This window comes from Octopus sinensis, linkage group LG2 (assembly GCF_006345805.1).
Source record: "Octopus sinensis linkage group LG2, ASM634580v1, whole genome shotgun sequence".
NCBI lineage: Eukaryota > Metazoa > Mollusca > Cephalopoda > Octopoda > Octopodidae > Octopus > Octopus sinensis.
The window spans coordinates 144,463,553-144,476,373 of record NC_042998.1 but is presented as its reverse complement, the minus strand read 5'-3'; the positions used below and the strand labels follow the sequence as shown (position 1 = coordinate 144,476,373).

General features: G+C 42.6%; 1 protein-coding gene across 2 annotated transcripts in view; it reads right to left on the bottom strand.

Moving 5' to 3' along the window:
• LOC115208776 overlaps window positions 1–12,821 on the bottom strand; it is a 77,957-nt gene that overhangs the window by 27,522 nt on the left and 37,614 nt on the right. For both annotated transcript variants that reach the window (XM_029777098.2, XM_029777099.2), the window contains exon 5: window positions 8,113–9,089. In XM_029777098.2, the coding sequence (XP_029632958.1) occupies window positions 8,113–9,089 (977 nt within the window). The remainder of the gene's footprint in view (window positions 1–8,112; window positions 9,090–12,821) is intronic.

The following is a 12,821-nucleotide window of genomic DNA, read 5'->3' as shown; positions in this document are numbered from 1 at the left end:
GCCAGAAACCCAGGATCTTGAATTATCCAATATTTTTTTTTTGCTAGTTTATTTTGTCCCTTTGTCTTCTCTCCTGGTGCTGTATGAACATTTAATGTGGCTTTAGAGTCAAATTTTAGCTGCCATATCTAGCATGGTGGTATCTCTTAGATACCCTTAATTATTTATATATATGTGGCACACCGTACTGGTGGCACATAAATGGCACCATCCGATCGTGGCCGTTTGCCAGCCTCGTCTGGCATGTAAAAGTCACCCACTACACTCAGGAAGGGCATCCAGCCGTAGAAGCATTGCTAGATCAGACTGGGCCTGGTGCAGCCTTCTGACTTCCCAGACCCCAGTTGAACCGTCCAACCCATGCTAGCATGGAAAGCGGATGCTAAACGATGATGATGATGATATATATATATATATATATATATATATTTATATGATAGTTATAAATTGTAAAAACATAACTGTCACCACTACTACATGAACCTGAAGATTGCATAGTTTAATGCATGAAAGTACTAGTTCAATCAGAATGGACATTTAATATTCTATCATTTCATTATCTTATATTATCTATATACATAAATGGCAATTTCTGTCCGTTTGTGGCCATGTATATGTGTGTGTGTGTGTATAAATGTATATTTTTTCAACGTGTACAAATAACACACAAAGATTTGAATAACACCTGCGTTTAACTCTATTTATTTATGTGAGTATATATATATACTGTATAGTGCCAAAAATATCAACATTATCATCAGGATAAAGGACCAAATACTTCAACAAATTGGGTTTCAAGGGCCCACAACTCTTCAATATCCTCTTTAAAAGCCTGAGAGAATTGCATGGGGTGGATGAAGGTGTCTTCAAAACAAAACTGGATCTCCTCCTGTCAAAAGTTCCAGATGAGCCTAACTCAAGGCAGGAAACAAAGGTGGGAGTAGCAGCATCAAACTCCCTCAGTCACTAAATATCACAGAGGATGTTTCAGGTAGTGAAGATGTAACAAAGCTAATAGTGGTGACCCAGCATGGCCACAGCTCTAGACCTAAATCTAGTTGAAGAGTTTTATGTGTGTGTGTGTGTGTATATATTTATATATTTATATATATATATATATATATATATATATCTAGAGAGAGAGAGAGAGAGAGAGAGAGAGAGAGAGAAAGAGAAAGAGACGAGAAGAAAATGGAGGAAAAATAACAAACAGAAGTGTGTCTTTTGCACTAGCAAGCCATTATTTAATTAGTAAATAAAGATGAGAGTGAAGGTGGTTACAATCGTATACACACACACACACACACACACACACACACATTAATTCAGGCCAGCTCAAACCCATGCCAGCAGGGAGAGCAGATGCTAAATGATGATAATGGTTTTATATATATATATATATATATATATATATATATATATAACCAAGTCAGCTTCAGCATGGTTTCTACAGCTGTACGTAATATAATAGGAAAATGTATAAAGTACTGAACCAATTTCCAGTTCAGAAATCTCTATGAGTATTTTGCAGTCTTTGGGTAGGACTCTTTATTTCTACCTTCTCTAATTCTTCAAGTTCCAGAAAATAGATGCTAGAACTTCTGGGAATGATTATTTATGATTGACTTGAACCTGGGTCAAGAGTAAATTTACTCTCATAGTCATTTCATGCTATAGATAGCCACAATTAAGCTATGGACCCTGTGAACTCCTTGCAATTTTGAGATACTAAATTAACATACAATAAATATTATGTAAAATATATAAACCAGCAGTAAATATAAGTATGAAAAGATTCCAAATCATGCCAAAATAAAAACATACATAGATACATATATGTGTGTGTGTGAGAGAGAAAAATATGTAAGAAAAATATATAAAATCTAGGAAAAATAACCTTATTTTTATAAATGAATTCCAAAATAAAATAAAACAAAATAAAAATAAATTAAATAATGTGAAAAACTTCAAAGACTGTTTATATCCCTAATGTTGTGATGCTCAAGAATAGCCATATTCCAAACAGTTCAAGCCAAACAAAAATTGAAAAAGATATAGTTCTATTTGTTCTTTGCTATGGCTCATTTCTTCACCCACAATCATCATCTTTTAATATCTATATTCCATGCTGGCATGGGCTGGATGACTGTATCAGGCTCCAATGTTTGCTTTAGCATGTTTTCTACAACTTGGTGCCCTCCTGAAAGCCAACCATTTTACAGTATGCACCAGGTGCATCTTTCATGGAACCAGTAGCAGTGGAGTCAACATGCACAAAGCATAACAACAGTCACAACTGTGCAAGTAACAGCACATAGTAAAAAGCCAACAGTTGATAGTTCAAGGGTTGGTTTAACTGATTCACGTTTTGTTATACATTGTGTATGGTAAAAGCATTTGAGTTTGTCTGTCACACAGCCCATTGCAATAAAAATAGATGCCAAGAAGAAGTATAGCTCATTGTTGTCTGTAGGCGTAAGCTTAACTGTGTGGTTACAATGTTTGATTCCCAACCACATGGTTTTAGATTCAGTCCCACTGTGCAGTACTTTAGAAAAGTATCTCCTACAAAAGCCAAACAAAACCTTGTGAGTGGATTTGATATAGAGAAACTAAAACAAACTCCATTATGTAATTGTGCGTGTATGTGTGTGTGTGCATGCGTGTGTGTGTCTATCATCATCATCATCATTTAACATCCACTTTTCCATGCTTGCATGGGTCAGATGGAATTTGTTGAAGCAGATTTTGTGGTTGGATGCCCTTCCTGCTACCAACCTTCACCTGTTTCTAAGCAAGGTGGTATTTTACAAAACAAGGCACGTTTTTCACAGACGAATGGAAACGAATAACATCACTTATATGACAGTAGTAATGTTTGTGTTTACAACCATCACTTAGTGTCAAAAGAAAGGGACACAGACATGCACAGGCACAAACACAACAGGTTTCTTTCAGCTTTTGTCTATCAAATTCACACATAAGGCCTTTATTGGCCTGGGCAACAGTAGAAGACACTTGCTCAAGATGTTGTACAGTGGGATTGAACCTGGGAATACATGGCTTGAAAGCAAACTGCTGAACTACTCCCTTGATTTGACATTTTGCGCACTGAGTGTAAGTAAAGTTACCATTCATACAAAACACTGCCTAGTTTGCAATTGTGATAAGTGTGGTGAAAGGAGCGTAACAGAACAAGGAAAAGAATTAGAAGTGTAATTTGGTCTTACCTGCAGAGATGAAGCCGGATTCGCCTTGAGCCAACTTGCTAGCGTCTTGTCGTCTTGGCGTCGTTCTCGAGTCTGACCGCCCTGGTCGATGCCGCACGTGCATTCTGTCTCTCGCTTCCGCTTCCGCCGGCGCATGCGCCCTGCGAGACCTGCAAGACCCACTTCCGCTCCCTCCCTCTCTGTCACACTCCCTCATCACCACACCACACGCCCCCCTGATCTATAGATCACTGAACCGGCTTCCTCACTCGCTCCCGCACCTGAAACTGGTTTCGTAGTCAGCCAACCAGGGAGGAGGGTGCCGCTCCCTCTGTGGTCGCAGTACGACCCTAGGACTTATTTCTGGCGTGTTGCTGCCGACCTCGTCATCCTGTCTGTTGTTATCGTCTTGCCCACTGTTGCTTGTCCCATCCTCCGGGGCATGGACAATCCTCCGTATGTCCAAAACGTGGCGTGGCATACCATCTACCGAGATGTTATTCTTTGAATTTACGGAGGTTATTGTCCCCTTTCCCCATTGCGATGTACACCGTGCGTTCGGGGGTTTCACCCAGACTTCCTCCCCGACCTGCACGAAGGCGTGCTCTTCCTCTGCCCCGGGTCGCATTGATGTAGTACACGGATGCCTCCACTCGTACCTGAATATTGCCCTGTATGGCACCGACTCCTCGGCCTGTCCTGATCTGGGCGACATGTTGTACCAAAACACGGCCTCGACTGGTGAAATGTGACCCCTCTCTGCCATGGCCTTGATGGTACGATGATGCCTTTCCACCACCCCGTTTCCACTTGGCCGGTATGCCGCCCTGAAGAAGCGGTTGACCTTCCACTCATCAAGCATTTCTCTCAGCGCCTCCGAGCGAAATGCAGTGCCGTTGTCCAGAAGCAGTTCATCCACGGGGCCTCGTTCCAGGAATATCTCGTTCAGCACTTTCGCAATTTCTTCTGCGGTTCCTGACCTCATCTCCCTCCATATGGCGAACCGCCCCGGTCCGCAGTCAACCATTGAGAGGTATGTCCCCTGCCGGTAGTGTGTTATGTCCACCGCCAGTCGTCTCCAGTCCTGGTCCACTGGAATACTTCCCGCTTCATGCACGACCGAAGCAGGGTCGATGGACTGGCACCTGTCACAACTGCTAACCACTCTCCGCACGCTCTGTCTTGTTACGTCGGAGTCGACTTTTCTGGCCAGGAACAACGTCCTGTCCACACCCATGTGATGCATGGTGTGCAGTCTCCGCAACTCCGAGTCGCTCAGATGGCATACTGCAGCTACATCCTGCTTCGCATCCTCTGGCACTTGCAACCAGGCTCGCTTAACCCTGGTCAGGACGTCTGCCCTGTTCTTCTCGGAAGGCACAAAGATCACGCTCAGCTTCAGATTGAACTCAATGGTCAGTTCACGCAGTATCCCCAATCGACGCTTTACCAGCATCTCTGCAGCCCCTTTGGTCCGCACCCTCCGCTCATCGGTGATGACTGCCGTCGCCCAACCAAGTACAGTGGCTGAATCAGTCCTGATTTCTATGGTGTGCAACCCCCACTTCAAGGCTAGGTTCACCCCCTTCAGCACGGCTTCCAACTCCGCCACGTTGATGTGACTGCAGTCATCCATCTTCCTGAGCCAGGCTGCATCTTCCACCGTGACACCTCCCACTTCCAAGACAACCCCTATTGCGATGCTACTGGCGTCACACCATACGATCCCGCTCTTTGATTTGGGAACGTACCAGCTGCCCCTCACCGGGTCCTCTGCTCTTACTCTGACCAGGACTTCCTGCATCATGTCGATCGTCCTCTCCCCCACTTTATCATTCCACTTCACTCCTTCGGCTCGTCTCTTGATGAAGCTGCATGCTGTCCGGTGCCCAGTTCAGGGATCTCATTCCCTCGCCGGAACACCAAGGCGCCAGCTTTGTCTCTCCATAGCTTGAGGCCCAGTGCAGCACCTCCCTCCATAGCCTCTGGCGGCTTGGCGATCAGTCCAAAACTCTTCAGGTGGCCTATGACCTCCGTTGCTGGTATCACGGTTTCATCCACCAGAATGTCGTCGATGTATGAATTGGTGGCCCTTTTTACTCTGTCCACCTTCCCCAGGACGGCCTTGAGAATTGTTGCCATAATCTTCGGAGCTGAATTCAGCCCGAATCCCAACCTGGTCAGACAGTACGTCCGGCCTCTATACCTGACGAGCTGGTACCTCCATAGTTTCTCAGCCACATGAACCTGAAGGTATGCCGACTTTAAATCGACAATCGTGGAGGCCCCCGCCGTCTGCCTCCACTCTCGCAAGGTGTCTCCGCAGACATCCGTGGCCTCGCCGCCTGTATGACACGACACGTGGTCATTCAGCTCTCGGAAGTCGAGCACTGGCCTGACCTTACGCTTTGTGGGCTGTATCACCGCCATCAGTGGCAGGACTCCGCTCTCTTCTTTTTCCCAGGGGATCAGTATGCCCTCCTTAATCCACCGCTCCACCTCCCCCTCGAACTCACTTCTGGCATCTCCTTTTAGAGTATGCTGATAGCAGCCCACTTTGTTCTTTAACATCGGGGGCTCTCCCTTCCAGTGCCACTCCACTGTCCACCTCTCGCCATCAAAGACAGCCCGAAAATCCTGGTCTTCAATGGTGTGCGCCGCATCCATTTCTCACGGTTGTCGTCGGTGCGTGGTCTCGCCCTACACGGCTTCCCTGCTAGCCCAAACGTTACGCCAGCCTCGTTGACGGTAACACCTCCCAGACGGGTGATCGCATCCATCCCCATCACCACGTCGATCTCGTCCACCAAGTGACCGACCACAATCGCTCGCAACGTCAGCTGCAGTCCCTGCACCACAATCTGCGCATCCGTAACCCCTTCGCAGTGCACTTCTCTTCCGTCGACTGCCCTGACACTGCTTCCTCCACTCCACGTCTCTGCCACTTCTGTGGTCATCAGGGTCGTTGTACAGCCCGTGTCCACCAGGGCTCGCGACATCTTCCCCTTCACCAGAATGTCGACCACAGGTAACGATGAGAAACGCGCCGCTACTAATCCAAAGGGACAACTACCGGCGCAGTAGTCTCCCGCGGTCCGTTTCCCCGCAGACACTCGCTGGCCACATGCCCCGGCTCTCGACACCGGTAGCAAATCACCTCGGGCTTGGGCGACGCGCAGTCACGGACCATGTGTGGGCCCTGGCACCGGAAACACTGTCCCTTAAACGATCGCACGCGTTCTTTCCCCAGCCCCTCTCCGTTGCTCCTAGCTGGGCCACTTTTCGACGTTGCCGTCGCTGCTACCGACGTCAACCTGCTGCACGACACCAGTACACGTGCCCGCGATATAATCTCGGCCATCGGCATCGAACGCACGTTCGGGAGCTTCTGTAGCTCGACCGACATGATGTCGGGAAAGCCGGTCACGAACGCTAACCTGACCGTGCGTTCTAGCGACTCTCCCTCATATCCCGCAAGTTTTGCCAACCTTCTAAGCTCGCCGGCGAACACGTCCACCTCATCCTACCCAGTCGAGTGTACGCTTCGAACATTCCTTCCGCGAAGGCCTCCATAAGTCGGATCTCCACCTTCTCCGCGCTGCGTTGGTCCGTCTCCTCCATCTCCAGATATAACGCCAACGCCAGGCCATCCAAATACAACGGCATAAAACTAGCCAGGTCAGCTATGCCGTGTAGCTTCGCCACCAACTTCACCCTCCTCAACCAAGCGACCACGTCGGTGTCGCCGCAAAACGGTGTTATAGGGTCGCGTGAAATCATAGCAGTCTGCATAATTTTTATTTTTTATTTTTACGAAACCGAGTGATTATTTTGCCGAAATAGCTTGTGATAAGTGTGGTGAAAGGAGCGTAACAGAACAAGGAAAAGAATTAGAAGTGTAATTTGGTCTTACCTGCAGAGATGAAGCCGGATTCGCCTTGAGCCAACTTGCTAGCGTCTTGTCGTCTTGGCGTCGTTCTCGAGTCTGACCGCCCTGGTCGATGCCGCACGTGCGTTCTGTCTCTCGCTTCCGCTTCCGCCGGCGCATGCGCCCTGCGAGACCGGCAAGACCCACTTCCGCTCCCTCCCTCTCTGTCACACTCCCTCATCACCACACCACAGCAATCTACTCCGAAAACATGTCTAGCTAGTGAGCTTTTTGCATTTGAAAAGCTAGAAGAAATATTACCTTGCTTGGAAACAGATAAAGATTAGTGACTAGAAGAGCATTTGGCTAGAGAAAATCAGTCTCAATGAATTTCATCCAATCTAATGGACATTAAAGCAATGATGATGAAGATGAAGTGCATACATTGTATAATCAACAAGTGCCTCATTACATTTCAGTTACGGATTAAAAAAAAAAGCATCAGATATTGAAAGGATATGAATAACTACTAACAATATTATCATCACCCAAGACGTGCCAAAAAAGGCATCGCATTTGGACTTATGGGGAGACTGAAACTAAAGCTAGATGTTCAGTGAGCTGCAATGGATGCATTGCTATCATTGCAATGTGTTTGTTCCTAAACAAAGAACATATATCAATCAGATTATCTCCTTTCGCCTACATGACTGAAAAGTTCCACTCATTTTAGAGTTGTGTCATTAGCAGTAGGAAGGCTAATCACCTAGAAACACTTGCTCCAACAGTGTGAAAAAATACAAATTTCAAAATTTGCAAGTATTGTAACATGGATAAATAGATGTAAAGCACTAAAATAAAATCTGATAGAAGCACCAACAGGAGAGCCTTAAATAAATTGATTGAAATGTCTTGTGAAATTAAAAATCAATGAAGATATAAACAGTTTGAAAAGTTTTTTCCATTAAAAAGGAAGTTTAAGTGAAAATATAAAAAAAAAAAAAATACACTGAAAAATACAAAATCAAAACTTACCATCCTGTGCAGCAAGTAGATTAGGATTGTTGATGCTCGGAGCAGTTTTGTATTGGTTTTCAAATAAAATATTGTTATTTTTAAGTATGTCCAATAAACCAGTTTTAGGTTCCTTAGATTCTATTTTAGGTTGGTTGATAATAAAATTGTCATTAAATGCAGCTCCAGCAGGCATGCCATTGATATGGGAGGGTTCTGTAGGAGTGAGCTTGCCGCCAGCAACGTCCTGTTCTTTCAACTTTTCAGCCATACCAATAACACCATCTAGACCGTTACCAACACCATCACCACCTTCATTATTATTATTGAGAAGAGGAACAACAGGTCCCAGATTTCCTATAGCAGCATCATTGTTCTGTGGCAGAATAATTTTTGGATCTCCAGCGCCAACATCTTGATTGACTGGAGCACCACCATCATTATTGATGGCAGGAGGGACAACAGCTCCTTGATTTCCACCAGCAACATCGTTATTGGCAGGAGGAACACCAGCTCCTGGATTTTCACCAGCAATATCATTATTAACAGGAGGGACAACAGCTCCTGGGTTTCCAGCAGGAACATCGTTATTGGCAGGAAGAGCACCAGCTCCTGGATTTCCACCAACTGCATTATCGGCAGGAAGGACAACAGCTCCTGGATTTCCACTAACAACATTGTTATTGGTAGGAGGAACAGCAGCTCCTGGATTTCCACCAGCAACATCTTTATTAATAGGAGGAGCACCAGCTGCTTGATTTTCAACCCCACCTGCTTTATTATCATTAGAGTTGGGAGCAGCAATTACTTCCTTGTTATTGGTACCCTGATTAACATTGTTTGCAGAATTCATACCTAAAATAGTATTACCTCCAGCTGCTCCTGCATTTTGGCCAGTTTCAGCTGGAACTGCAGCCTGATTACCAGCAGGTTGAGAAACAGACATATTCTTTGATGGCAGATTTGGTTGAGCTTCATTATTTTGCATCTGGCTATTCCTAGTGAGGAGGAAAAAAAGAAAAAAATACAGAAAATGTTATATTAATCTTTTCAAATATTCAATAAATTAATCTCAAAATTTTTATAGCCAAACCTACCCAAGACTGCCCCTTCTTACCTACTTACTGTATCATAATACAAAACCTCATTCTGAAGTATTCATATGTAAATTAGACCCTTCTGTTATAATTTTCTGCAATATTAAAGTTTTGATTGAAATGCAATTGTATTAATGGAAACAAAAGGACCAATTTTACAAAATCTCTCCAAATTCTTGATTATTTCCCAAATTGATTGAAACACACCGTGTTTACATTAGAAATACAGTAAATGAAAGAGTTAAATTGAATTTCTTACAACCAGATTTCGAATAGTAATGGATGTTACCATTCAAGTTACACTTTCACTAAACTCATGACTCCCTTCATGGATCTTAAACCTTTTGTAACCATTTAATTTTGGCAATAATAAAGAATTTGGTAAAATAATTTTTCATTTCAATAAAAGTAGTTCTGTTTACTTTCTAACTTAACCCTTTAACATTCAGATTACTCTAACAAATGTAATATTTATTTATGTTTTGAATTAACCATGCATCATCTCATAGCCTTGAAATTTTAGTGGTGACACATAAAAGGAACCCACTACAATCTGCAGAGTGGTTGGTGTTAGGAAGGGCATCCAGCAGTAGAGACCAAGACAAAACAGACTAGAGTCTGCTGCAGCTTGCTGGCTTACCAGTTACAATCAAACCTGCTAACCCATACCAACATGGAAAACGGATACTAAATGATGATGATGATCATCATCATCATCATGAAGCTGATGTTTGGAACATAAATTAACATGAAATTTTGATGGGAGGTTTTCATTTAGACCACTTTAAAAGAGAAAGTATGTATCACAGAAATAAGGGTGTGCTTAGCACTAGTTGGTGTCAAAGGAATTAAATATGTTACTATAAGTGCCTATTGAGTGCCAAAGCATTCTTAGTTTCATGCCTAACAGAGTTTGGTTTCCAGCTTCTATGTTTGGAGTTGAAATTGGAAAGACTGACTTGAATTTTTTAATTCTTGAAGTTCAATAAATTACATATCAAGAATGCATTGACCTAATTTAATTAAGTTTAAGTAGTGGCAAACATGATCATGATCATCGTTATCATCATTTGACATCTGTGTTCTATGCTAACATGGGCTGGGCGGTTCAACAGGATCTGATGAACCAGAGGAGTGCATTGAGCTCAAATATGTTTTGGCACACTTTTTCTATAGTTGGATGCCTTTCCTAATGCTAACCACATTAAAAAGTAGACTGGGTACTAGATCTTGCTTTATTCAGTAAGTGAATATTCATGTCTGCCTCTATGTTTATAAATATCAGTATTTTATTGCAGTATAATGGTCTTGCATCCTTTGAGGTCAATATAAAAAAAAGGGATCTACCCAGGGCAGTAAGCCAGCAGAAAATCTTCAATGAAATGCTAGCAATTAGGGCTAAATTTTTAACAATAACTTTTAAATGTCATTATTCCTATTGAATTTAGGGTAATGAGCTCACAGATTCATAACAGCATCAGTAAAAGTACTTTGCAGCATTTATTCTGATTATTTACATTCCAAGCTCAAATCTAACCCAAGTCAACATCGCCTCAAATCCATCTGGGATCAATAAAATAAAATACCAGTTAAGTACTGGGATTAACAGCATCAACTTTCCTCATGCCCTCAAAACTGCTGGTTTTATGTCTAAATCAGAACACACTTATTTTGTATTATATGAATATATTAGGGCGGCAAGCTGGCAGAATGGTTAGCATATCAGGTGAAATGCTTAGCAGTATTTCGTCTGCTGTTACGTTCTGAGTTCAAATTCCGCCAAGGTTGACTTTGTCTTTCATTTTTTGGAGTCAATTAAATAAGTATCATTTTTGCACTGGGGTTGATGTACTCGAACTTTGTCCTTATTTGTCCCCTCTATGTTTAGCCCCCTGTGGGCAATAAAGAAATAATTATATGAATATAGTTTTCATGAGATACAAACAAACAGGAAAGGTGAAGGAGCAAGAATTCTGAAACAATTTGCATTTAGTTTCTTATAGTATAGCTAAATAATAATTGCTTTAGATTAATACAGAAGAAACCAATCAAAGGCTAGCCAATACAAACAATTTTCAGAACCAAATATTGATAGGTGTAATTTCTTTAGGTTTTTTTTTTTTTTTTTTTTTTTTAGATGTGGTTATAATTTTTTAAATCAGCAATGTAAGGATCTGATTTCTCAGAAAGAAATTTCGATAGAATTTGGAATTCAGACAATTTCCCACCAACTGTTTTCTGGTGCAGTCATATAGTGTGAATACACACACATTTATACACAGACATATTTTATACACACATCAGATCCTGTCAAACTGCCCAACTTATGCCAACATGGAAGACAGGCATTAAATGATGATGAGAAGGCAGATATGTACATACATGCACACAATATATACAGGGTTATTCAAAAAGAAAGAGCAGGTTTCAGATTTATTTTTAAAACAAACGGTAAGAGACAAACACATTCTACATATTTCTTGATAGGGGAAGGTTTAACACGATCAATTGAATAAAATAATATTTTAATTTTGCTTTAATGTTTCATTTTGTTCATTTTATTTAAAGTTGTATAGTTTTCATTTGTGTAATCCCTTAGAAAATGGCAACGCCACAAGAAAAGTCTTTTTGCGTGCTGCAGTTTGAGAAATGCGAATCAATTGTGCAAGTGCAAAGTGAATTTCACCGCCAATTCAATAAAAATCCACCTCATCACAAGCAAATTTATGAAAGGCATAAAAATTTCACAGAAAAGGGTTTCGATGTTTTGATGTTTATCGAGCAACACATGGTGCTCATGTTGAATGCATACTACCTTAAAATAAACTTTAAACCTTCCCCTACCAAGAAATATGTAGAACGTGATGACCTTGCTCTAATTGCTGAGTCACTATCAGAACTAGAGGAGAAGCTTCAGGTGTTGAAGCAAGGATTAAAATCTAAAACCAAAATCCTCATAAGTAGGAAGGTAGACAAACCACAAACCCCTTCAGGTAGATGACTCTGCTTGATCTGCAGAAAAGGCGTAGGTAGAAACTCTATAAGATGTACCCAGTGTAAGCTATGGACACATAACAGGTGCAGCAATATCAAAGGAAGGCTAACTGGGAAGATAGTTTTTGTATGTGGCAGATGCTCAGGAGCAATAAACAGTGAAAATGTGCAGAGAACAACTTCCACCACATTCCAGGGGGAAAAACTAGAAGTAGTTGATAGCTTCCGTTACCTAGGTGACCAAGTCAGTAGTGGGGGCGGGTGTGCTGAAAGCGTAACTGCTAGAATAAGAATAGCCTGGGCAAAGTTCAGAGAGCTCTTAACTCTGCTGGTGACAAAGGGTTCTTGCTCAGAGTAAAAGGCAGACTGTATGATGCATGTGTGCAAACAGCCATGCTACATGGCAGTGAAACATGGGCCGTGACTGCTGAGGATATGCGTAAGCTCGCAAGGAATGAAGCCAGTATGCTCCGATGGATGAGTAATGTCAGTGTACATACTCGACAGAGTGTAAGTTCCTTGAGTGGACCTAAGAAGCATCAGTTGTGGTATGCAAGAGAGACGACTGTGCTTGTATGGTTATGTGGCAAGAATGGATGAAGATAGCTGTGTGAAAAAGTGCCACACCCTGGCACTTGA